Source organism: Oncorhynchus mykiss, chromosome 27 (genome assembly GCF_057628025.1).
Source record: "Oncorhynchus mykiss isolate SJ-2025 chromosome 27, ASM5762802v1, whole genome shotgun sequence".
Lineage (NCBI taxonomy): Eukaryota > Metazoa > Chordata > Actinopteri > Salmoniformes > Salmonidae > Oncorhynchus > Oncorhynchus mykiss.
This window is the reverse complement of record NC_143048.1, coordinates 8,053,927-8,081,429: the sequence shown is the minus strand read 5'-3', so window position 1 is coordinate 8,081,429 and position 27,503 is coordinate 8,053,927. Positions and strand designations below refer to the sequence as shown.

General features: G+C 43.8%; 1 protein-coding gene across 1 annotated transcript; it reads right to left on the bottom strand.

Moving 5' to 3' along the window:
• Positions 1–1,153: 1,153 nt before the first annotated feature.
• Positions 1,154–19,196, bottom strand: slc1a5 (solute carrier family 1 member 5). The gene is made up of 8 exons (XM_021587427.3): positions 15,999–19,196; positions 6,910–6,952; positions 6,439–6,507; positions 6,106–6,272; positions 5,557–5,790; positions 5,136–5,330; positions 4,766–4,900; positions 1,154–4,610 (listed from the first exon to the last, which is right to left on the bottom strand). The coding sequence occupies exons 1-8, from the start codon at positions 16,520–16,522 to the stop codon at positions 4,370–4,372; spliced, it is 1,608 nt and encodes a 535-aa protein (XP_021443102.2). The 5' UTR covers positions 16,523–19,196; the 3' UTR covers positions 1,154–4,369.
• Positions 19,197–27,503: the final 8,307 nt, after the last annotated feature.

The window sequence follows — 27,503 nt, the reverse complement described above, 5'->3', positions numbered from 1 at the left end:
TTGCAAAGTAGAAATACTGGGTGCAAAGGAGCAAAATAAATAAATACGGTAGGGGAAGAGGTAGTTGTTTGGGCTATTTATAGATGGGCTATGTACAGGTGCAGTGATCTGTGAGCTGATCTGACAGCTGGTGCTTAAAGCTAGTGAGGGAGATAAGTGTTTCCAGTTTCAGAGATCACTGTAGTTCGTTCCAGTCAATGGCAGCAGAGAACTGCAAGGAGAGGCGGCCAAAGGAGGAATTGGCTTTGGGGGTGCCAAGTGAGATATACCTGCTGGAACGCGTGCTACGGGTGGGTGCTGCTATGGTGACCAGCGAGCAGAGAAGGCGATAGCCAGGGGCATGTCTGAAGTTCCATTAGAATGAATAGAAGTACATGTCTCTCCGTCAACACCTCATGGAAGCAGGACATAGCACCAGGTAGTCTGTGTAATATGTTCCTTCATGGGCATCGCCGTTAACTACAACCTGACAAACTTGTCTTGTCCGGAGGGCCTATTCACAACCTGTCATAGTGGATACACTGAGTGTACAAAATGCCCAAGACTGACCAGGTGAAAGCTATGATCCCTTATTGATATAACTTAAATCCATTTAAAATCAATATAGGTGAAGGGGAGAAGACAGGTTAAAGAAGGATTTTAAAGCTTTGAGACAACGGAGACATGGATGTGTGTGTGTGTGTGTGTGTGCGCCATTCAGAGGGTGAAGTGCCTTTGAACAGGGTGTGATAGTAGGCGCCAGACACACCGGTTTGAGTTTGAGACACAAGCCAACTTGACACAACTGTGTGAAGCGTCGGAGTCAACATGGGCCCGCATCCCTTGGAAAATGCTTTCGACACGTTGTAGAGTCCACGCCCCCACGAACTGAGGCTGTTCTGAGGGCAAAAAGGGGTTGCAACTCAATATTAGGAAGGTGTTACCCGTACACTGTCTATACATCAACCTTTGTAATATTTCTGTACACAGCCATTACCATTAGGTCCTCTGTGGCGCCGTTGGTATAGCATGGCGTTTGCAACGGCAGGATAATGGGTTTGATTCCCGGGGGCGCAAAAAGAATACGGGCAGGGCTGAAAGTCGCGCCTGCTAAATGTCATAGATTATCCGTATTATTATTTAGAAATATGAAATAAGAGGCAAAGTCAACAAGTGAATATTAATAAAAAAAGTATTTTATTTCTAGAAATAACGGAGTCATTTCAGAGCAAAACCGTGGTTCTCTACAGCTCTAGTAACTATGTCATCGTGTGACCATGGTGACTGACTACACATCCACCATCACCACACATACATCTGTACACACACACACACACACACACACACACACAAAGACCCTGTGGAATGTTTTTTTTAAAGCATTGCACAAAACATAAAGAGACAGCAGGGGGGGGACAAGCTGCAGAATCAGAGGTGGCACCACAGGTTCAAAAGTAGCGTAGCAAAATAATTCATAGGTGTCTTTTCTGGTGCCTGGAGTTTTTCCTAATCTCATGAACCGGGTCATGGTCTGGGCCCTATTCATAGGCTATGGCAGGGTCCAACACAATTTATTTATTTTTTTACCTTTAACTAGGCAAGTCAGTTAATTTAAGAACCAATTCTTATTTACAATGACGGCCTATTAGCTTTTATCTCACTGGCCCGAATAGGCCAGTCGGCCTGACTGGGCCTTAAAGAATCGATGCACTGGGGTCATGCAGAGCCCATATGTTGGCACGCTTTCTCTCTATATGCAGCTATTAAATGTATAAAAAAACCCGTTTAATATAATTTCGCAATGCAAGCCATTACAAAGCAGTTCTAAAGAATAAAGTATTAATTGCATTCCCTTATTTTCTTTAAAAGTATGTCATTGTGAATATTTGTTTTACATCTCAAAATAGGACGCTGTCCCTTTAAGACAATTACGTTCCAAAAGAGATTTTATAAACTGTGTGGTTCAAGCCCTGAATGGTGATTGGCTGACAGCCATGGTATATCAAACGGTATACCACGGTCATGACAAAACATTTATTTTTACAGCTCTAATTACGTTGGTAACCAGTTTATAATAACAATAAGGCACCTCTGGGGTTTGTGGTATATTGCCAACATACCACGGCTAAGGGCTGTATCCAGGCACTCCGCGTTGTGTCGTGCTTAAGAACAGCCCTTAGCCGTGGTATATTGGCCATATACCACACACCCCCGGGCCTTATTGCTTAATCAACCTGGCTAGTACAGTAAGATAGCCAAGACGAATGCTAAAAAGTTTTTGCAGCATTTTGCTTGTATGTTCACTGTTGAAGGTTTACCGTTGTAAATCACTTTCCCCCCAAAAAATAAGCTCAGCGAGTAGATTTATAGTCACTTATTTTTGCTCAGGAAAACAGTTTACAGAGCAGGTAAGTGTTGAACTGGAACACAAGTAACTGGCCCATAGGTGCTGCTGCTTTGAAAGTGGTAAAACTGCATTGAAAGTGGTGAAACTGCATTGCAGTGCTAGAGGTGTCACTACAGACCCGGGTTTGATCCCGGGCTGTATCACAACCGGCCCTGATCGGGAGTCCCATAGGGACTGACTTGTCTAGTTAAATAAAATAAAATGCTGTCTCGCCAAAAGGTTTTCAAGCGGCTCTGTGCAGAATGATAAACATTGAGTATAAAAAGCTATTACCAACAAATTATTAAAGCATCAAATAACTAGCAAAAATAAACTTTCAAATAACATTAATAAGTCTACAAATAAAAGTTTTTCATGATTTGGGTAAGGTACATTCTTCACTTGATGAAGGGAAGGAAGCCAGTTTGGAGACAATTTAAAACAGTAGAACTGATCCAAAAAGAGGCTGACGAGTATGTTCCTACTCAGCCACTGGCCTCGCCTGCTTTGAAGTATATCTGATTCAAGAAATACATTTCAAAAAAGAGAAAAAAAGCAGTGAAATAAACACAAATTGATAAAACGGCCTACAGTCAATAACCCCTGGCTTTAAAAGATACACCTTTGTCATAGAGACAAATCAAAATTTCATAATGTATTCCTCTAAATGAAATTGCCTCAGACTTGCTCACTGTAACTCCCCCCACTTATCTTCCCACTCGTCTGCCAGAAGTCCTATTCCCCAATAAACATAGGACATGCAACATTAGGTTACTGCGACTCTTAGCCTAGTGAAGGCACAGGAAGGGCAACACCCATAGAATTAAGAATTCAAACACTAGAATGGCCATTAACCTCCTTATCAAGGTCAGCCGTGTTGGTCAGGGAGGTGGTCAACCATGGTTTGCCAGTGCTGTGATAATATAGTGTAAAACAAAAATTGATCTGCACTCCATGTGTCTATTAGCTAGCTAGCCAGACAGTTTGAGGAATGATCCTATACATTTTTTCAAATTAACTGCTAAAATGCCAACATTCCTATTCAAACAATGCAGTCGATCCACAGCCATACACTAGCTCAAATATAGCACAATTCATGATGTATCACATGCCTTACTCCCCCCCCCCCCCCCCTGCTTAAGTAAAAGCAGGAAATGCATCACCTATGCCTCTACTGCCATTCATTCCCATGACTGTTTTTGGATTTCGCCCTGACCAAGATGGCTGCCATTTTGTCCCATTCTGAAACTTTGAGATATGACATTTCCCCTCTTAGTAATTTAATAGGATCTCTATTGCAACACCTCTCACACATTCTTTTAACATTGTAAAACCACTGTGAGAACATGAAGCCTCCATTTGGACTGTGCAAACCCTCTTGTGCTTGGCCCCAGACTGACTGAAATGTTTGGGATAAAAACAGCTACAGATTAGAAGCATTGAGCAGAGCCACAGTTCTTGTGTGAGAAAAGTCCTTTCTCCCAGCAGTGGAACATAATGTAGGATTCAACTTAATTTGGTACATCATACAGTACAGAGGATCTTGTGTGATAACTTTGGAATTTTCATCATCTACTCTCACAGAGTACAGTGAGAATTAGTGCAGGCTACTTCATAAACAGAGAAACAAACTGTACATGCGGCTATGATATAGAAGACATGGAGATATTTGCCTTTTCAAGACTGGTTACTGTTATAAATATTTAAAAAGGGAGTGGAAGTCAGGGCCAGCTCTTCTGAACCAAAGCAGCATTCAAAGGACTCTAATCTAGAGTCCTTAATCAAAAACACTGTCCCGTTCAAATCTGAACAGCCTCTGTTCACACTCTCCTTTCTCCCCCCCACCAACCCACCAAACCTGGACCTCTGTCTCGCTTAGAAAGAGAGAAGACACAAGGAGAGGAATCGTCTTTAAATGGAAGTCTAAAAAGGCCCTCTTCCCCTCCTTTCTGGCATGATTGAGGGGTCAAACGGAGGGTCATCGATGACACATCAGCGAACACTCTACATGACCGACTCTTTCTCAGAGCCGCGAGCCGCCGCCGTCTCGTCGCACGCGCCCCTGCTGCTCTCCTTCTCCTCGATGAGGGGCGAGTGCTCCGGCAAGGCGGGCGTGCCATCCTCCAGCTTTACCTCGCTTAGCTCCGGCCCCTCCCTGGGCTTGTCAGAGCGGTCCACGTACCACTGCAGCAGCCCGGCTCCATAGGCGTCGCCCTCCACGTTCAGAATGGTGCAGGTACGGTCCCTGAAACAATGGTCCGACGTTTGTCATGTCAATGCTGTGTCAAGTGTATGAATCAGACAAACGGTCGCAGGGTGTTGTGACATGTATACGACAGCATTATAGAGTGTGATGGAGGAGCTGTTCCAATAGAACTGCAGTCAACACGAGGTACTCACACGAGCCAGTCGACGGCGAGGATGAGGGAGATGTCGCTGGTGGGCAGTCCCACTGCCTCCAGGATGATGGCCAGCGTCAGCACGCCCCCCGCGGGGATCCCTGCTGCTCCCACACTGGACGCCGTGGCTGTCACTCTGACAGTGGGGGCGGGACATGCAGAGAATTAGCCACTCAAAGAGCACAGCGTTTCCTAATACTCAGCCTGGCGAGTTTGACCCCAGCTTTATTCAAGTCTGTTTAGCATGCGTGTAGAACAGCTACTACATTTGAATTTGCTCCGCTTTAGCCAACACAATCAAACGGAACCGAATCAAACGGAACCGAATCAAACGGAACCGAATCAAACGGACTAGAGGGAGCGGGACTCACAGGATGGTGAAGACTTGGATGAAGTTGAGCGGGATGTTGTTGAGCTGAGCGATGAAGACGGCCGCCACACACTGGAAGAGGGCGGCACCGTCCATGTTCACCGTGGCCCCGATGGGCAGGATGAAACGACTGATGTGTTTCGACACGCCGTTGTTCTCCTCCACGCACTTCATCATCAGGGGCAGGGTGGCAGAGCTGAGAGAGAGAGGGAGAGCATGAGTGTGTGTGTGTGTATTCACCAAAGTTTCTCTTCCCAGTAACACTTTTGGTAACATGTTACATGTCACTTGAATAATTGTATTTTAACTGCATAGTAATGGAGTTGAGCATTCTTGGTACGGTACAGAGCAACCTTGGTATAAGAGTAATTAAGGATTTTACCATCCTCTCTAGTATGGTGATCTAGTGACTACAACCGTACCTGGAGCTGGTTCCAAAGCCGGTGGCCAGAGCGGTGAAGATGCCCCACAGGAAGGTGTAGGGGTTCTTGCGGGTGATGATAAAGTAGATGCCCGGCAGGACCAGCAGGCCGTGGATGGCGTGGCCGACGATACAGCAGGCGATGTACTTGCCCAGGCTGGCAAACAGAGTTCCCACGTCCTCCATCTCCACGATCTTCCCTGCTACCAAGAACATGATTCCAAGGGGGGCATACCTGGAGAAAGGAGGGAGAGGTGGGTTACAGTTATGAATTTGTAAGGACGCAATCCAAAGTACAAATACAATTTTAAAAAAATAACAAATATGCATCAATATTACCACATATGAAGCAAGTACAAATACAACAATTAGTGACTTAAGGTCCTTGAAAAACACTTTTTAAATACCATATTATTAGTACAAATCACGAGTTGACTTGTGGAAGAGAACAAACGTGGGGTGGCAAAACGCACACACACATCATCCGCGTATCCTCTCTCACACCCAGATCTAGTCCCTGCAGTGCTGCTGGGCAAACGGCTTCCCTTACCACATGATCCAGGACACCAGCACCATGGTGGCCTCGTTGAAGGAGTTGAAGAACTTGATGAGGATCTCTCCCTCCTCTCCCAGCTTCCTCAGGGCCACACCAAACACTATGGCAAACACCACCAGTCCTAGGATGTTCATACCGTCCTGGTCTGTGCCAAAGGGAACCTAGACACACACACAAGCCACTCAACACAACGCGGTAACTCAGGTCGGCGTGAGTGATGCCCTTTTAGATACGTTCAAACTGTCAACAGCCATAACAGATATTAGAAAGTCAAATGTGACAGCCCATTTAGATGACAAACTCATTTCGGCATTCAAGTCAACGCACCTTCTCCACTGTGATGCTGGGCAAGCCATTAGAAACATTCTTGGTCACAAACTTGTAACTGGTAGCGTACTGCAGACAGAGAGGGACATATTTCATTAGCACACCGATGTGAGACGTGTTCTGTTTAACTAATTATGTGATTTTTTTTTTAAAGCCTTAAAAACCTTGACATGCTTCGCATGTCAGCAATCACGTTTTCAAGATATTTGACTTTCAAAACGGCCAATTGTAACTTGCCACATCATCATGATGACGCGTTTTGCGTCGCGGGACAAATTACAATTTGCTTTTTGAAAGCCCTGCATCTTGAAAACGCGATTGCAGACATGCAAACAAAATTGGGATCGTATCAACAGCGGACTAATGAGGAAAACAAAAATGTCACAAAAAAAAAAGAGTTTGAGTGGGATTATTCCTTTCCGTCTCGGTGTCTCTCCTTCTATTGTATGTGCAGTACAAGAGGACACTCACAGACTGAAAGGCAGCAGACACCAAGTTGGAGGGGAAGATGTTTCTGGAAGAGAGAACAAGAGACACATTCAGTACACTACAAAGGCAACAGCTGTGCTGACAGTGACCCTAATGATGATCAGAAACCACAGCTAGAAACCAGAATATGGGGATGGGGGGGGGGGGATTACAGGAAGGGAAACATTCAGTCACTTCATCTCTGAGGGACTCTGCTAGTGCAGGTGTGTGACAGTCAGGGCTGAAATGTATTGGCTTGACTTTCTGGTGTGTAACGGTATACGGAGAGCCGTGTACCCTTTGGCGTTCTACAAGAGGTTCTACAAGAGAACGCCACGGGACAGTCATCTAAAAAGTCGCCACGGGACATTCATCTACAGTCCATTTGGAGTGTCCCCCCTTAAATGGCTCAAAAGAGAATCCTTAATTGAAACCGTAACTAAGCTTTCTACGTGCCTCTCAAAAACATACACAGCTATGGATAAAAGAACTGACCCTTCACATAGCCTTAACCATTCTTTGATGCTATTCAGTGTATATTTACAAACATTGGTGTAAAATGCACTTATATTTTGAGTTCTGGTGGGGTACAACAGTTGAACTAAGCTTAAATAGGCATTTCTGAATTCAACTCTTCAAATATCAATGGGTATTTATCTCCATCATTAACTTATCATTCCAAAAATGGAATTTGGGGAAAGGTAAACTGATCCGAGGTCTGTGGCTAAAGGTAACAACCCACGGGATACAACACCTAACTGAACTCCTTGTTCTAACTTCTAAGCCATCTTTCCAGGATCCCTGTATGCTAACTCGGCGCCTATACCCTCGGGCACCGACGCCTCACGAGGGAACCAACCACGAGTTCTGTCATGTGGGAAAAGCGGGAAAAAATGTCAGTGTTTTAATCCTCCGACCTGCCTCCAAAAACTGCTGCTGCGGGGATTTCATGCCCAAACCCAGACCTCACAGAGAGAGGTGGGCAGATTACTGCTCTACGATACAGCACAGACTCACCCCAGTGGAGTTACTGTACCACTCCTTAATAAAGCCACATACAGGCCAACTCTCCTCAGAGCACTAAGTCACACCCCCACACGTCCCTCTCCGTCAACATCCATATGGATTTAAAGTAATAAGGGATGAACTTGTTTCGTGTGTTTATCCTGCAGCTCTTTCTGACCTGAACACGGGCGGGACAGGAAACAGCGCATTGTGGGATTAAACGGCCGCAACCATGTGACTGAGGGTAGAATGAGTTAAGGTAGAAGTGGCCCTTAAACCACACTTCTAGGAAGCTGACCGCTATCAGTCTAACAAACCCTGTCAATTCAACACACTCCACTTCCATGGCTGTCGCAGGACTTGGTATATATAGATATATATATATATATATTTTTTTTTTAAAGGGAACGGAAATGACTTGCCTAGTTAAATAAAGGTTAAATAAATAAAAACATCTTGCTCTGGCTGGGAGTGAAGATCCCACAGAAACAGGAAGCAGTGACGTTAACGTGGGTGTCAGGTTTCAGCGGACAACCGTCTGCCTGCCCAAAACTCGCTGGACGATGGCCACATATCTCTGTTTAGATTTAATACCCGGCCGACCCCACCTAACCCCCCCTCCTTATTTTTCCTTCCTGGTAGGCCGTGTCATGACAACCCAATGTCACCGTGGGCCGTGTCATGACAACCCAATGCCACCACGGTCATTAAAGCCAAATTAACGCGGCTAGACGCTGGGACATCGGGTGGTGGTTGGAATAGACCGAGGGAAAAAGACAACGCAGACGGGGCTGCAGGCGAAGGACTGATACACCCTCCCTGACCAGTACAGAAACACCCTCAAACGAAACAAACGCTCCCGGGTGGCAGCCGGATCTAGGCCCAAACACCCAAGGAAAAGTAGACACACTACTTTGAACGTGCAACAGAGCACATATTAAACCGTAACCCATCTCGGCCAGGGTCCAGTTTTGGCATGCGGTGTGTGCGTGCGTCCAGCCGTGCGTACGTCTCTGTTTGTCATGTTACTGTAAAAATGTGCAGTTGACATTTTGCCATCAATGCGGTGTACACGCTTAGTGTAATAGCGGGTTGGTACTGTATTCACATTACCGTGGTGTTTGAGTAAAGAGCGAAGGGGTTGGTAAAAACAGCAGAAATACACACAACACAGCCTGCCTGATCTTCTGGGGACATGTGAAGAGTGGTGCTGGGTGTGTTGTGTTTACAGTGCAAGAGGCGTCACTGCAGTCCCTGGTTCGAATTCAGGCTGCATCACATCCGGCCGTGATTAGGAGTCCCATAGCGTGGCGCACAATCGGCCCAGTTTTGGCCGGGGTAGGCTGTCATTGTAAATAAGAATTTTATATATAAGTATATAAAAAAGGTATATAAAAATGTATATATAAAAACATATATAATAAACGCTTTCTCTGTCTTGGACACTCCTGAAATACTGCTCAGGTAGGTGAACCAAATGCCATAGAGAGAGAACTGTAGAGGCATGTTACAGGAAGGGGGGGGGGGGGGGGGTGATTGACGCAACACCTGATACTCTACCTCCAACTTTCTTTGTTCCTGCAGACCAATTATTTTGTCCCAAGGCTTTTTTTTTTAAATGACTTGCCTCCCCATTCAAATCCAGTGAATAGTAGCGCCGCCCTTCTCTCTTAACGCCGTCTACGTATAACAGCTACCCTCCATTGTCCTGTATGTTTGTCTGTGGGTTTACGTCTCGGGGTTAAACTAACAAGTCAAAAACGGGACAGACAATGACTTTCAACTGAAGTCCAACACTACCAGTCACTCCATGTGAATGAGTTACTGGGCATATCAAACCTTGATCAGTAAACAAACAAGAGGTACAACACTGCCTGCATACCTGTGAACGACGCATTGGGCTGACAGGCGGGAGAGCAAAAACAGATGAGAGCCAGGTGGATATAAGCAGCGGAGGCTGCTGAGGGGAGGACGGCTCATAATAATGGCTGGAACGGACCCAAGGGCATCCCATTCCACTGATTCCGCTCCGGCCATTACCACCAGCCCGTCCTCGCAATTAAGGTGCCCGGCAACCCTCTTGTGAGATAAGCAGCAAAGTAAACCGGGATGTGGAAGGGGAGGGAGGGTTTATCGTACCTGGTCGGGAAATGTGATGCCGTATCCCACTTCAGTTGGTTTATGACCTTTATTTAACCCATTGACCGGTTTAAGCCGGTCGTAGTTCATTTGTAACTACGAGAACCTGCCACAACTGTTTGTGATATTGTGTTAGTATGTATGCGAGAGAACGGAGGAGCGCGAGAGAGAGAGAGAGAGAGAGAGGAGTGAAATACAGTGTGTGAGCGTGCACACTTTAAAGGGATCCTCGTTTCTGCTGTAGTGAACTGCTCTTCGGGCCGGCCGCTGCCAAAACGGGACCCCGACAGAGAGTGGTCGCTTTAATGAGCCACATAAGTCACGCAAGAGGCACAATTAACCATCATCCTTTGTGGCCTTTCTGTGTGTCTGTGTGTGTCCTCCCGAGACTGACAACCTTTCTCATTGATTCCCCGCCGAGAGCCACACGCATCCAAGAAAGACTAATCCGAATTGAAAACATAGAAATGAAGTATTATAAACGAGTGGATTCCTTATGCGTTGGATTTGGAAGGAGAGACCACTTTGTCGCAACTTGTAGATCGTATTATGCAAAGGGCGAGTTACTAAGTCATAACGACAACTATAGGTGAAGGATTATAAACTAAAGCGTATGCATTACCCAATTCCACCCCACCCGTGTAATCTGACTTTGATAACAATTTGAAGTGTATTTAGGACATTTTCCTGGACTGGGACCTAGGGGGTCTGGACTGGGACCTAGGGGGTCTGGACTGGGACCTAGGGGGTCTGGACTGGGACCTAGGGGGTCTGGACTAGCTGAAGGCTGAGACAGACTTTGGAAAGTAGCCTCTGACTTTCACCACCCACAATGAATTTTGAGGTTTAGAGGTCACCCATAATGCTGACCGGGAGGAACAGAGCAGCTGACTGACAACAACAACAAAAAAGATTGTGAACTTCATAAATAATTTAAAGGTTGAGTATATGGGGTGGTGCTTTTGGCTGCCTTCCCTCTGCCAGATAGAGCAAAATAGTACATCTGCCTTGCTAGCGAATTGTTTTACAAGAAGTAAGCCGCTGGCAGAAACTGGCATCAATCCATACTAGACTACATCTCAAGGAGTCTCGAGACTGGCTGCATGGCATCAATTTAGAGACGCTACATGTGCTTCTCTTTATAAACCCAAAGAAACAGACATAGGCCTCGTTTAGGTTGTGTGAAGAATGGGCCTCCAAATGAATGGAAATAACCTGAGCGAGGCTCTTTTTTAACGGTGAAAAGACGAGGGGGCACACCATAAACAATGACTTCTCTGTAGATTGGGTGTGGTCTAGTCAGGTTTCTAATCCTACCGGAAAACACAGGGTCCTTTAGCTCAGTTTGAGCCCTGGAGAATAGGCCGTTCTTTATTATCCAATTGAGGCACAACATGTGATAGGCTAAATGATTGGCAAGATGTTTAGGTTTGAAAACCACTAACTAGTAAGCCTAATCTAGCAGTGGGGGGGGGGCATGACTCCCCTCGCCTAGCCTAGGATGTGCCTGTGATGCAGGAAATTTGTGACATGCGCACAAAGGACCTTTTGACAGTTGAGCACTTCCTGTTAACAGTCACTGTAGGGCACATATGTCAGAGTCAAGGCCCGCGGGCCACATCCGGCCCGCAAGAAGGTTTTTTACGGCCCCTGGGATGATCTTGATTTATTATTAGAACCGGCCCGCAGCAAGCCGGCAGCCCGCAGATCTTTTACACGCACCAATACTACATTTCCCACAATGCAAAGGTGACGCACCGAGCAGTAGGCTGCTTCATTTCAATATTTATTGGCACAGCAGTCGTCAGCATCACAGTAAAATTAACTTTCAGATACCCATCAAAAATGGCAAAACGGAAGGTGGATACTGAGAACCGGGGGTTTCAAACAAGGTGGGAGTCGGAGTATATGTTCACGAAGGTAGCTGGAAAACCTGTGTGTCTTCTGTGTGGAGAAAGTGTGGCGGTACTGAAAGAGTATAATCTGAGACGACATTATGAAACGAAACACGCGGACAAAAACAAGAATATGGACATGGAACAAAGGCTACAAAAGGCAGAGGAATTAAAACGAGGCCTCAAATCTCGACAGGCTCTGTTCAAAAAAGCCAAATCACAAGGCCAGGCTGCTGTCAAGGCCAGTTTTATTTTGGCAGAAGAGATCGCTAAATAGCCCGGCCATTTACGGAGGGGGATTTCATCAAAAACTGCATGATTAAAGTTTGTGACGAAGTTTGCCCAGAAAAAAGGCAACTCTTTTTAAATGTGAGTCTGAGCAGAAACACCATTGCCGAGAGAGTAGACCAGTTGTCCATCAATCTAAAAGAGCAGCTTGTGAAAAAGGGAAAAGATTTTATTGCATATTCCTTGGCTGTGGATGAGAGCACCGACATTTCTGACATTGCCCAGTTGTCAATTTTCATCCGCGGAGTGGACTCCAACCTAAGCGTGACAGAGGAGTTTTTGGCTTTACGTCCTATGCATGGCACAACTACGGGGCATGATTTGTATGAAGAGGTGTCAAGATGTGTAAATGAGATGGAGCTGCCTTGGGAAAAACTTGTGGGTTTGACAACCGACAGAGCACCTGCGATGTGTGGACACAGGAGCGGACTGGTGGCGAAGATACGGGAAAAGATGCAAGAGGAAAACGCGACAGGTGAGCTGACAGCTTATCATTGTATCATACACCAGGAAGCGTTGTGCGGTAAAGCCTTGAAAATGGAGCATGTAATGAGCATCATCACGCGCACAGTTAACTTTATCAGAGCCAAAGGTTTGAATCACCGCCAGTTCAAGGCATTTCTGACGGAGTTAGAAACGGAGCATGGTGATTTGCCTTATCACACAGAGGTGCGATGGCTAAGCCAGGGAAAGGTGCTTCAAAGATGTTTCGAGCTTCGTGAGGAGATTTGTCTGTTCTTGGACAGCAAAGGGAAAGACACAACACAACTCCGAGACGAAATGTTTCTGTGTGAAATGGCTTTTCTGTGTGACATTACGAGTCATCTGAATGCAATAAACTTGCAGCTGCAGGGTCGGGATCGTGTCATCTCTGATATGTACAGTACAGTGAAGGCATTTAAAACCAAACTGACTCTGTGGGAGACGCAGATGCGGAAAGAAAATTTGAGCCACTTTCCCAGCTGCCAGACCATGAAAGAGAAGCTCTCTACCAGTGCGTTCCCGAGCACACAGTTGGCTGATAAAATAGGTATGCTTACCACTGACTTTCGACGCCGATTTGCTGACTTTGAAGCACAAAAAAGCAGGTTGGAACTGCTCGGTAACCCATTTGCTGTTGACGTGGAAAGCTCACCACCAAACCTCCAAATGGAGTTGATTGACCTCCAATGCAATGATGCACTGAGGGAAAAATATGCGGCAGTGGGTGCTGCGGAGTTTGCCCGTTTCCTCCCCGGCACAATGCCCCAGCTGCGCATCCAGGCTGCTCAAACGTTGTCTATGTTTGGCAGCACATACCTGTGTGAACAACTGTTTTCTTTGATGAACCTGAACAAAACATCACACAGAAGTCGACTTACTGCTGAACACCTCCACTCAATTCTGAGGATTTCTTCAGCTCAGAGCCTTACCCCGAACATTGATGAACTTGTGGAAAAGATGGGACACCACCAAGTATCACCCTCAACCTCAAACAAGTGAACATTACTGTGCAATCACATATTTAGAGTTTTTACTCAGTTCAAGTTTAAAAGTTAAAATTTAATATTTGTTTTCACTGCATGTTACTTCTCCTTAAACAAAGTGTTGTTTTTGATTAATAGATTTTTGCACTTTATTTTTTTGTATTTCAATCCAATTATATTTTAAAAATATTTCAGTTGAGTGGATGATAGAAAATTGCTATTATTGTTTTTTCTTTGAAGTAAATTTAGCCCACTTTTGCTAAAATAGAAAATATAGTCTACTGATGGTGCCTTGAATACCGGTTTCTTTCATTTAATGTTCATGTTATGGGGATATTTATATAAAGGAAATTTGTCTTTTGTGTCTGTTGAAAATTAGAAGATTACTGACAGAGCCATAAGAAAATATTGCTTTATTTATCTGATCATATTGTAATATATTTGTTAGGTTTTCAGTAGGTTCAATTAGGTTCACTAGACTATATGCGTCATTTAAAAAATTTTCAATGAACATTCGAACAGTCCGGCCCTCGTCTTGTAGCTGATTTTTTTATTTGGCCCTCCGTCCATTTGACTTTGACACCCCTGCTGTAGGGGGTATCTGTGTAACACAACCTGATGCTATGGAACAGCAGTGTATGGAGACGGTTTACAACACCCAAGGTCCAGCAAATAGTTTGTTTTATGACATAAGTTCTGTTGCAGTAAGGGCTCACGGCAGACTGACACTTTTGTACCACATTCCTAGTGGATTTTGAGTACTGTAAGCGCCAACATGAGGCTTTGGTGACAAACTGTTCACCACTTCCTTCCTAAACCCAACAGCGAGGTTACATTGAGAGCGAGTGCGTAGAAGTAGGCTCAATGTCCGTAGAAATATATGGTATATTAAATTAGTAAAAAAGGATGGTTTGTTTCTGAATCAAGGCTCAGTTTGGCATAGCCGTGGTCATCCTTTAGATAAATAGAAGTACAAAAGGGAGTGGCTCGACACACGCGCACACATTCCCCCACTAACACCTTTTGCTCTCCATTTAGAAGAGATCACCCTCTCCCGGGCCAGTCAAAACGACTTGACTCATACGCTTGAGAGGCTTTTAGGGCATCAAAGCAGTAGAAGCACAGACAACAATGAGACAAGATAGGTCACGGGATGTATAAATATGAAGCATCCCCTTGGCGTTTCCACTCACTACCAAACATTGTTAGATATTGCTGCACTGTCGGGGAACTAGAAGCAAGAGCATTTCGCCACACTCGCAATAACATCTGCTAAACACGTGTATGTGACCAACACAAGTTTTATTTGAAAGAACGGAATGTTCAAGAAATCGTTCCTCGTCCGTGTCAAAAAAAAAAAAAAAGCACACGGCTGGAACGAAATGTACTGCCCATTTTTGGAAATACAAGGGTCTATTCCTAGAAAGAAAGGGGCCAGCCCAAAAACCTACTCAGAACTACCGCCCCACACACGCTGCGACGATCATTACAATGTTTCCCATGCAGCGTATTTGTCCTAAGCACATGCATGTGTTACATAATATCAGGTATGTAGGCTAAACAGGTTGTAATTTTTTTTCTGATGATAAGAGGGTTGGAATGACAAGAGGGGACAGGTCAAGACATCCATCTGTCCTTGGACGCTGAATAAACTTTCGAGGATTTAACCGGCTGCACCATGAGCTGATGCAACTACCCCCCTATGTTACAGCAAGAGGAATTCATTGGCTGGCTAGTGTAGTTAGCAACTACTAAAGCTCGTTAGCACACCGATACCTTCTCAACCGTCTTGCTATGATGGCACGGTGTGTGGACTTGACCGAGGTATGCGAGATTCTTTTCTGGGCGCAGGGCGAAGGGAACCCCGGCCGGTTGGGGGATACTGTGCCTTTAATTAAACTGGATGGCGCGGATATCACCAACAATCCCAGAAAGCAGGGAGAGAACTCACCCTTCACAGTTTCAAGAGACCTTATTTGTACTGACGCAGCAAGAGAGCACTGACTGTAAAAGTGTTAAAGACGATACAAGCGCAGCCAGACTACTTTGCTCGGTTTTCTAATTAATATATGGGAATGTATGCCTAATTTGGGGGAACAAAGCAACATCAAAAAGGAGACCCGGTCAAATTCAAACAGTGGGTTCGTTAGCTTGCTGTTGGCTAATGGGTCTGCCACGTGTGAGCACTTTGTCATGGTGACAAAACAAGGCAGTGAACTACCCCCAAATGGATAGATGCCACATCAGCCCGTCTTCCCTTTTTGCTAAGCCTAAATCACCACCCCTGCCATGATCTCACCTGATCAGGTCCAAGAAGGAGTCCACCACTTCTTTGGCCTGGGGCAGCTCGCCGTCATCCGACAAAATTGGCTTGGAGCCGGTGTTTGATCCGGGGGAGATGATGAACGCCATGATCACCCCGATGGCTGATGCAATTAAAGTGGTGACCAAAAAGAAAATCATCGCCCAGCCACCCAGCTTGCCCAGAGCTTTGGGGTCGATGCTGGCCGCCCCGGACACCAGGCTGCACACCACCAGGGGGATGATGATCATTTTCAACAGCCGGATGAGCAGCTCGCCGGGGAAGCCCACGTAGAGGATCTGTGTCCTGCTCAGCTCCATGTGGCGCACACCAAGTCCGATGAACACCCCGATGATCACCCCGGCCACTGTGAGAATCACCAGCAAGTTGGCCATGACTAACCTCTTTATTTTCTCCACGGTTGTCTCGTTGGAACACTTCTTGTGGCGGAGTCCGTTGGCTACCGGCTCATCAAGATGCGCTTCTCCGTTGGATACCTTCCCCTCCATGTTTTCTGCCATTGTGCGCCCTGAGTGTACCTTAAAAAAGGAACGAAATATTTCTATGAAGAAAATGTCTGCCTGTTGGTGTAGCTCTTGGCGGTAGTAATGGGCTTGTATTTTAGCGAAATGGCCCTGGTTGTCCGTGTGTTGCTGTGCCTCTTAGCGCGTAATTTATAACCCGACCCGCGCTATCTCTCCACGAAATAGACACGTTGGTAAGGACGTCACACAGGGGCGGGCTCCTGCATGCAGGTGGGTGGTGTCCCCCAACCATTCCTAATCAAAAAGGCATTTACCTAGGCCATCTGTCCTAATACCAAAATAATTGTACAAATCTAATAAAAAAGGAGCAATATAATTTGACATTTTCTAAACCATAACTGCACAATTCAAATATTCCAATGGGACAAATAAGTAAACACATAATGAGCAATTAAATCATGCTTATTTTTATGTTCATGTTTAAATTACATGAATGACATTACATTTTAGCAATTAGAAGTACACTAAAATTAGGATAGATCAGTATTTCTCAATCCTGCATGGTAGCCTATCACTGCCCTAAATTACACAAAGGGCTGGATTGCATCAGCCACAGTGATAAATATATACTGTATATACAATGTTCTTTATGTAACTAGGCAAGTCAGTTAACAAATTCTTATTTAAAATGACGCCTTCCCTGGCCAAACCTGGGCGTCACCCTATGAGACTCCAAATCAGGGCCATATGTGATACAGCCTGGATTTGAACCATGGGCACCTTTTGCATTGAGATGCAGTACCTTAGACCACTGCGCCACTCAGGAGCCCATTAAACTTGTCATTCGCTCTCAGAAAAAAAGGTTACGGTTAAGGGTACGGTATTGTGCCCAGGGGTACAAAAATATTAAAATACACATAATGTACATTTCAAGGTACACATATAATATAACATGGTGTGGTACCTTTTAGGGTACATGTGCAGATAATCTAGTATAATGGTACATTTTTGTACCAAAAATGTTGACTATAAAGAAGGTACAATCATCACACACTCAAAAACCCCTCCCATCGTTGTCATATTTCCCAGCATGTTCTATTGGCAGTTGATTTTTAGATGTAATTTTTGTTTCAATGTGTGTGTTTTTGTATGCACATAAATGTATTGATTTTATGCTACACAAAGATAAATAAAACACATTTTTCTAAACTAATCCAACCCGTTACGGAGATGGTTGTTCCAGTTTAGGTGGTTTAGTTAGTCTTGTTCTCTTACCTTGGCAGTCATTCCAAATGCAGGTTGCGGGTGATTAAAAGTAAAACAAATTGGATATCCTAACTCTGGCTGGGAATTCCATATCACTTTGCAAGCCAGCATAATGTGACCTGCCCGATGTGCCTGCAAACCAGGAGATTCAGACCACTGTGTTATGGTAAAACTAGGCTGTCAAAGTATGTCCTTATGATATATGAAATGTATTGTCATAGAGAGTTTAATTTAAATTACAACAAAATATTCACTTTGGCACTCACTTGGTGAAGGCTACAGAACTGAAAGCCATTGGCCGTGTTCGAGAGGCTCATAACCACATTTTATCATGGATAAATTGTGACTGACAAGACTGATCTGCAAATAATATTGAGTCATTATTTATGACGCAAAGTGATTTGTAGATCAGTCAGTCGCCACTCACCTGCAGTCGTTTTGATGATCTCGAACACGGCCATTGGCTCAATCCCAATACTCATTTTAGCCCTCCCCCCTCGTTTTCGAATGTCCCTCGGTGGGCGAGTGTCCTTCAAAAATGCAACAAGTGTTAGGGACTAAGGAGAGATAAACAACCATAGGGAATGGGACATCCATACATCACTCGTGCACAGCAGAAGTCTCCAAAGGACAGTTTACTACGCAATTGTGTTTTTCACCAATGTCTGTACTGGCAACACTAATAGCTTTCCTTATATTTCTCATGTAACAAATACGTAGGGCAACCATGAGCAAACCTAGCGGCCAAACAGGGAAATGGTTACAATTGTTTTTCCATTTCAGAGACACTTAAAATAAGGGCATGTTTGGCAGCATGAGTGAAGGAGGCTACTGAGGCAGGACTTTCAATTGCAGTTTGATCCTTCACTCTGTCATTTTCTGCGAATTTCTTGGGTATTAATGATTAACCGTGGAAGCAATTAGAACCACTGTTCTGAACAAATATTTTTATACCTAACGTTTTAGGGTCCATCCACAGATTGGCTACATAGCTATGCATCCATTGAACCAGTACACCAGTAACTATCTTAATTTACTCCCGTGACACGGCCGGTATGTACTTCAAAAATGCCTCTTCGGCACCTCCAATGTATTGAGCTGTTGTAGGCTTCCAACCTGTTTGTGGCCGTAACGAGTGATTGTAGCTACATACCGGCCTTAAGGAGTAAATTAAGATACAGTAGTTGCTCAGTGAAACTCCATATTTGGTGATCAACAAACGTATTTTGACATTATAACACTTGCAGAGGTGGTGAATGGGAGTTTAAACCTGAGCATTCTGGGGGTCTCTAACACACAGACACTCACACGTTCATATGACCCCGCCCCTTCCCGTGTGCCTCTTTTCCTCAATCAAGGTTTCCACTAGCTTCTATACCCACAAAGTCAGATTTCACAGGTCACAAATTCAGATTCCACATCCACAATGTCAAAATTGGATACAAAAAAATATATATTTTCAGGCTTAATTTAAGGTCAGAGTTAGGTTTAAAATAAAAATGTAAGATGAGAAATTGTAGATATGGGTGGGGTTTATGGTTTATGGGTGGGGTTTATGACTTGTGGCTATAGAAGCTTGGGACAACCCTCAAGTCTGCATCTCAATTTGATTTGTTTCTTAATGCATTTGATCCTTTCAGTTGTGTTGTGACAAGGTAGGGGTGGTATTCAGAAGATAGCCCTATTTGGTAAAATACCAAGTCCATATTATGGCAAGAACAGCTCAAATAAGAAAATAGAAACGACAGTTTAAGACATGAAGGTCAGTCAATACGGAACATTTCAAGAATTTTGAAAGTTTCTTCAACTGCAGTCGCAAAAAACCATCAAATGCAGTGATGAAACTGGCTCTCATGAGGACCACCACAGAAATGGAAGACCCAGAGTTAACTCTGCTGCAGAGGAGAAGTTCATTAGAGTTACCAGCCTCAGAAATTGCAGCCCACATAAATGCTTCACAGAGTTCAAGTAACAGACAGATCTCAACATCAACTTTTCAGAGGAGACTGCATGATTCAGGCCTTCATAGTCGAATTGCTGCAAAGAAACCACTACTAAAGGACACCAATAAGAAGAAGAGACTTGCTTGGGCCAAGAAACACGAGCAATGGAGTCCAAATTTGATGATGAGTCCAAATGTGTCATTATTGGATCCAACAGCCGTGTCTTTGTGAGACGCAGAGTAGGTGAACAGATGATCTCTGCATGTGTGGTTCCCACCATGAAGCATGGAGGAGGTGTGATGGTGCTTTGCTGGTGACACTGTCTGGGATTTATTTCAAATTCAAGGAACACTTAATCAGCATGGCTACCACAGCATTCTGCAGCGATACTCCATCCCATCTGGTTTGCGCTTAGTGGGACTGTTATTTGTTTTTTAACAGGACAATGACCCAACACACCTACAGGCTGTGTAAGGGCTATTTGACCAAGAAGGAGAGTGATGGAGTGCTTCATCAGATGACCTGTCCTCGACAATTACCCAACCTCAACCCAATTGAGATGGCTTGGGATGAGTTGGACCACAGAGTGAAGGAAAAGCAGCCAACAAGTGCTCAAGCATATGTGGGAAGTCCTTCCAGGCTGTTGTAAAAGCATTCCAGGTGAAGCTGGTTGAGAATGCCAAGAGTGTGCAAAGCTGTCATCAAGGCAAAGGTTGGCTACTTTGAAGAATCTCAAATATAAAATATATTGTGATTAACACTTTTTTGGTTACCACATGATTCCATATGTGATATTTCATAGTTTCAATATTTTATCAAATCATTTATTTTTTATTTTTAAGATACCTAAAGGGGTCCTAAAATTCTAAATCAAATAGCTAAATGATCCATGGTGTGACCATATTAAAACAATTCTATATGTAAGCTTAGAACCCCCCCAATGACTTAGACTCTTATAAGGCCAGTTTTAAAAGTTCAGAGTGATGGAGCAGCTCTCAGATGGTGAGGGAGAGCATTCCATAGGCGAGGGGCAAGGGAGCATGAAGGCTCGGTCCCCCATAGTTCAGAGATGTGTCTTGGGGACTTGAAGCAGTAGGGAGTGGTTGGAGCTGAGAGTGCAATGTATAGATACAGTACAGTACATAATCAAAGTGATATGAGTCCAAAACAGAGTAGATCTGTGTGTTTGAGGGGAGAGGAAAGATGGAGCCATCTGGACATATTGAACCATTGACTCTGTGAGTCACCATATTCTCTACCTATATTCAATGAAGATGTGGGGCAGAATATAACCAATCACAGTCTTTCAAACAGAGCAACTCCCTGAACATTCCATCTGTGCTATCCTTGAAATGTTATTTTGTGTTCTCCCTCCCTCATCCCTGATACAGAGAGAAAGAGGGAGAGACCTGACCCGATCTCCCCACAAATTATTTTCAAAGGCATGGTTTTGGATTCGTAAAAAAAGGGACAGAATCTCAATGTCAGGGAGAACGGTGCCCCGTCTCTGATAGTAGGCAGTCTCTGTCGGGGTGCCACTATTCTCCAGGTTAGCTTATACTGAGAAAATAATCAGAGCCCTCTTTGAACCCGCCTCTCAAGGGTACACATTGGTGGGAAAGGCACCTTTTAACAGTTAGAAATTTAAATTCAGCCATGAGAGAGCAGTAGGAGGCTCTCCTCTCCGCCCTGGCTTGTGTTATCTCAGGCTTTGTCTTTGTTGCACCACAACTGGGTGAGTGATGTTTCGAAGAATCGTTGTGTCCCTGTGAAATTGTGCATTCCTCTGTGAGACTCTGTGAGAGAGGTGCGTTGGATAGTCAGAGCAGCGTGAAGAGTAAGTGCTGTGAGAGTTTTGTGAAGCAGGGCGCCTCTAATGAAAACACACACGGGGATGGAGTGTCTGTACACAAACCCACTGTGCGTCCCCCCTGCGCGTATCACAACTGCATGCAGACGACCTCACTGACCCTGACGCCTCTGTGTCAACACTGGCCTTCCCTCACGCTGCACATGCACACGCACGCTCGCACACACAGACACATACACACCGCCCTCCCCCTGAGACACACAATCATACACACATGCATGATTGCGCCTACCATATTAACAATTATCATGTTGCACATGCGTACACACAGACACAGACACATTGCCTTACATGTCATCAACTGTCACTGAAAAGCTCACACAGCCTGTGTGCACATATACACAAGCACAAATCTTGAATTGTTCAATCTCATAGAGGCTGACTAAACATAAATGGTTTTTGAATTTTGGATTTGCTTGGTCGGCAACAGCAGTTACCATAGACTTCCACTCATAGTTAGCAATTGCGCTAATTCCTCCTGTCTAACTCACTGCTATTGGACAAAAGCATTGAGGGAGGCAGGTAACCTAGTGGTTAGAGCGTTGGACTAGTCACCAAAATGGTTGCAAGATCAAATCCCAGAGCTGACAAGGTAAAAATCTGTCGTTCTGCCCCTGAATAAGGCAGTTAACCCACTGTTCCTAGGCCATCATTGAAAATAAGAATTTGTTCTTAACTGACTTGCCTAGTTAAAAAAGTATATTTAAAAAAGTGACGACACGCAAACACTCTCTGACATAATGTCTATGTGTCAGGGGAGAAGCTCCAGGTGGTATCTGACTTTAAGTACCTTGGCATCATACTTGATTCCAACCCCTCTTTTAAAAAGCATGTGAAAAAGGTAATTCAAATAACCAAATTCAACCTAGCTAATTTCCGATTTATACGAAATTGTTTGGCTACAGAGGTAGTAAAACTGTACTTCAAATCTATGATACTCCCCCACTTAACATACTGCTTGACTAGTTGGGCCCAAGCTTGCTGCACAACAATAAGACCTATTCAGTCTGTCTTCAAACAGGCTCTCAAAGTGCTTGATAGGAAGCCCAATAGCCATCATCACTGTTACATCCATAGAAAGCATGAGCTCCTGAGTTGGGAAAATCTTGTGCAATACACTGACGCATGTCTTGTATTCAAGATCCTAAATGGCCTGGTTCCCCCTCCACTCAGTATTTTTGTTAAACAGAAAACCCAAACATATGGCAGCAGATCCACAAGGTCTACCATGAGAGGTGACTGTATAGTTCCCTTAAGGAAAAGCACCTTTAGTAAATTAGTTTTCGCTGTGAGAGCTTCCCATGTCTGGAACACAATGCCATCAGACACACATAACTGCACCACATATCACACTTTCACAAAATGCTTGAAGACATGGCCAAAGGTCAATCAGATTTGTGAACATGGTCCCTAGCTGCGTGTTGCCGCTTTCCATGTTGTCTGTCGTCTGTAGCTTGTGAGGTGTGGAAACACTTTGTTGCTTTTATGAATTTTGTCCTGCTGCTTTTTGTCCTATGTTGCTCTGTCTGTATGACACGTCTTGCTTGTCCTATGTTGCTCTGTCTGTATGACACGTCTTTCTTGTACTATGTTGCTCTGTCTGTATGACACGTCTTTCTTGTACTATGTTGCTCTGTCTGTATGACACGTCTTTCTTGTCCTATGTTGCTCTGTCTGTATGACACGTCTTTCTTGTACTATGTTGCTCTGTCTGTATGACACGTCTTTCTTGTACTATGTTGCTCTGTCTGTATGACACGTCTTTCTTGTACTATGTTGCTCTGTCTGTATGACACGTCTTTCTTGTACTATGTTGCTCTGTCTGTATGACACGTCTTTCTTGTCCTATGTTGCTCTGTCTGTATGACACGTCTTGCTTGTTCTATGTTGCTCTGTATGTATGCTACGTCTTGCTTGTCCTATGTTGCTCTGTCTGTATGCTACGTCTTGATTGTCCTATGTTGCTCTGTCTGTATGCCACGTCTTTCTTGTCCTATGTTGCTATTGTAATATATATATATATATATATATATATATGTATATATATATATATATATTGTAATTGTTTTTAATAACCTGCCCAGGGACTGCGGTTTAAAATTAGCCGGCTGGCTAAAACCGGCACTTTTACTGAAACGTTGATTAATGTGCACTGTCCCTGTAAAAAAATAATCTAAACTCAAATAAACTCAAACATAAGACAAGGACTATGACTGTCTTTGTATCTCTTGAGCTACATTGTCTTACTTCCTTTGGCCATTCGAGACCTATTTGCAGAGCAAAAGACCACGGTCAAGCTCCTTGAGACTTCATTGAGTTCATGTTGTGTTACTTTGACTTTGAGTACAATGTGACTTAGTCTCCAGTCTAAATGTGAGCAGTGATGTTATGCATGTAGTATTGTTGGCAGAACCAGAACAGTCTGGCCAGGGAAGGAGATAGGCCTGTCATGTGACCACTGAAAATGGGGCTGACACAATGGACTGGGGTCTCAGGTGGTATGGGAAAAGGCTGGCAGAGCAGAAAGGAAGTAGGTGAGAAACAATCCAATGTTTTTAGTCCTCCAGTCTGGCAGCGAACCATGCCCCTTTCCTGTCCAGGTGCTAGCCTGCAGTAGACGAAGGCATAAAAACAAGGAGGCTTTACTGACTGTAAAGCTAGAGGAAGTTACTGCCATTACTGTTGGCAGTGGCACCATGAGGAGGGAGAAGAAGGGAGGAGGGATGTCCTCTAAAAAAGTCAGCCAGCACAGAAGAAGATGAATTTGTCATTTTACCAATCTTGTACGGTAGCCTACAATTGCCTCAGGTTAATAAGATCCTAACAGAGAACAATCTTTTTTTGACAAACGTTTTTTTTTACTCCTTTTTCCCCCACTCTTAGCTTTTTTCCACAAAAAAAAGTACTGTCAATGGTCAGAATGAAAAGAGAGAGAAAGAGTAGAGAGAGTGGGTGTCAAAAGAGAGATGGGGAGAGAGAGAGAGAGAGAGAGAGAGAGAGAGAGAGAGAGAGAGAGAGAGAGAGAGAGCATGAATAGAGGCTGTTGACCAATATGCTGAGTCACTGTTACACTGGAATAATTTCAGCAGACATACTATGGATATTTAGGCAGATTCAGAGATACAGGAGTACTCCTAGTGATATGCAAAATACACTGTAATACACTGATACCCAAAATATTTGTATACAGCATTAGAACGTTTTATTTGTATAATGGGGGCTACACTAAAATGTATTTCCTGAGCAACTTCATCAGATGTTCATAATTCAATGCAAGGGTCATCTCTCTCAAAACTGCTGATTCATGGTTAGAATGGAACTTCTTACCAATCATGAGTCATCATTACAGGAGAATGCCACTGACTAATGGGCAGGAATGTGAGAACCAGGAGAACCATGTCAGTTTATTGCTAGTGGTATCAATAATGGTATTTTTACATAAATAATTCCCCATAGGATTCAATAGAGAAGCACATTTTTGATATTGATAATAAAAAATTATATACAAAAATTCAAATTTTTGATATCGATAATACAGTGTGAAATAAATAATTCAATTTATTTTACATAATTTTTTTAAATGATCAATATCAATATAAGAAAATCGGCCCTCCCTAGGGCCGCAGCGGTCTAAGGCACTGTAACGCAGTGTTGCGGCTTCACTACAGCCTGGGGTTTGATCCCAGGCTGTGTCACAACTGGCCGTGATCGGGAGTCCCATAGGGCGGTGCACAATTGGCCCAGCGTCGTCTGGGTTAGGGGAAGGTTTGGCTGGGGAGGGGGCTTTACTTGGCTCTTCGCGCTCTTGTGACTCTTTGTGGCATGCCGGGCGCCTGTAGGCTGACTTCAGTCGTCAGTTGAATGGTGTTTCCTACAACACATTGGTGCAGCTGGCTTCCGGGTTAAGCAAGCAGGTGTTAAGAAGCACGGCTTGGCGGGGGGTCGATGACGTGACCTTCGCCTCTTCCGAGATTGTTGGAGAGTTGCAAGGATGAGACAAGATCGTAATCACAAAATTGGTTAAAAAATATATATATTAATAATAATCAAAAAATATATTAAATTATATTTATTTTTTTGAGGAAGGAAAGGACCATCCTACTCAATGAATTTCATAAAAATAAAAATAGTGAAACCTTAAAGTTATGATTTTTTAAGTAAAACTAAGTAAAACTAAATATATTCACATCATAAAAATAATTGGTTAAAATACACTGTTTTGCAATGAAGGTCGACAGTAACATCAACAGCACTGTCTGGGCAATTACCATGGTCCATCCTCCTCTGGCTCTATTGACTTCAATACAAAACCTAGGAGGCTGGTAGGCCTTTCATAGACATGCATGGTAATTATGACCACTTCCGGAGGACGTCCTCCAACCAATCAAAGCTTTTGCGGTATGAACTGACATGTTGTCCATCCAATCATAGATGTAGGATCAGAGAATGAACATTGTGTGTTGTATTGGGATTGTGCCACAGAGCATTATGGGGTTTTTATGTGTTGAGAACCCTGGTGACATTGTTGGAAGAGATTAAGAGTGATAGTTGAGTATTTTTTGAAATTCTTAAATTCAAATTAGTTTTTCAAATTACAGGAGACAGAGGAGGTATATTATACATTGTTTTCTTGGTTTTAGAACTTTATTTTTGTATCGTTAGTTCAATTTATTTAAATTTGCCTTGCTAACTTCAGTAGCTAGCTAGCTACCAGCGTCATTGCACAGTTTCTCCACCAGAATGGTAGAATGTCCCACCACTGCCGAAAATGTTGTGGACTTTTTGTTGAAGAACTCCTTTCATTCTCTTGGGTACACGGAAAATGTGCGAATTAAAATCGAGGGTCGACCTCTGCCTGAGATCAGTTTCATGAAGAAGGATGAAAAAGTGGGCGTTCAATACCAACTGGTATCAAAAGTATAGCTGGTTAACAGCGAGCCTATCATCAAGCCGCCTGTAATTGCACATTAAGATTCTTTACATACTGAACATCCTTTCTGGGATGTCGAAAACAATTCAGAATGAGTTGATAGCTTCCATCGCACCATCTGTTAAAAGTTAGATTAAAGAGGTTGACACAGCACATTATTTCGCGTGCGCTCAAGTAGGCTTTGCACTTTCCTCCGGTATTTATTTGACAAAGATTATAACACACAGTCACTCCGGACAGACACAAGCAAAAACTCATGACATAAATGTTGCAGCAGCCTAGGCTACACCTAAACATTAGAAATCTGACATGCAGTACGGGATGAAAACTAGACTATTATTAAGTCTGATCAACTGTAGACTACTAATAAGAGCAGCTGCATACAGCCTATGTGCCCTGTCCATCTGGTCAGGGTTAACTAATTGGTAACGTCATGTATTTATAGTCCATTTGTGTGTCAGGAGAAAATGTGAACGTGATCAAATTTTGATTCTATTCACAATTGGGCTGCCTATGTGTTTTTAATCCAAAATAATTCACTTGAAATAATCAATCAACATAATAGTGAAGACAGTACATTTGTTATTAGGCCTACATTTGCATAGGCCTGCGTGATGCAAACATGCATAAAAGCAAGCTCAGCCCAGGGAGTTCTATCGTCTATCAGTTGTTGTCTCTGTCTGGGTAGAGGAAACCCCCCTGTTAGTCTAGTCTAAATATAATTCATATCAGCAAATATAAGGTAGCTGCAGTTTAAACCATGTGACTTGATTAGGAAAAACTGGTCCCATCATAGCCCACATAAAACCTTTTTACAACTGATTAATCACTGTCATACCTTATAGGGTCCATAGTTTTCCTAGTTAGGTTAACATATAATAAGGAAAAACTCCAGGCCCTAGGAGGTTTAAATTGCCCCACCACTCCGGGAGCTATGGTGCCACCAGCCTGCTTGCAGTTGTCAGTTATCGTCAGCTATGTGGATGATCAGGGCTTTATTCAGGAACG

Coding starts and splice junctions, on each gene's coding strand:
- slc1a5 (XM_021587427.3), bottom strand. CDS start 16,522: ATGGCAGAAAACATGGAGGGGAAGGTATCCAACGGAGAAGCGCATCTT. Junction 6,953..15,998: donor TCCTTCTTGGACCTGATCAG/GTGAGATCATGG, acceptor TCTCTCTTCCAG/AAACATCTTCCCCTCCAACT. Junction 5,791..6,105: donor CTGGTGTCCTGGATCATGTG/GTAAGGGAAGCC, acceptor TCCTTTCTCCAG/GTATGCCCCCCTTGGAATCA.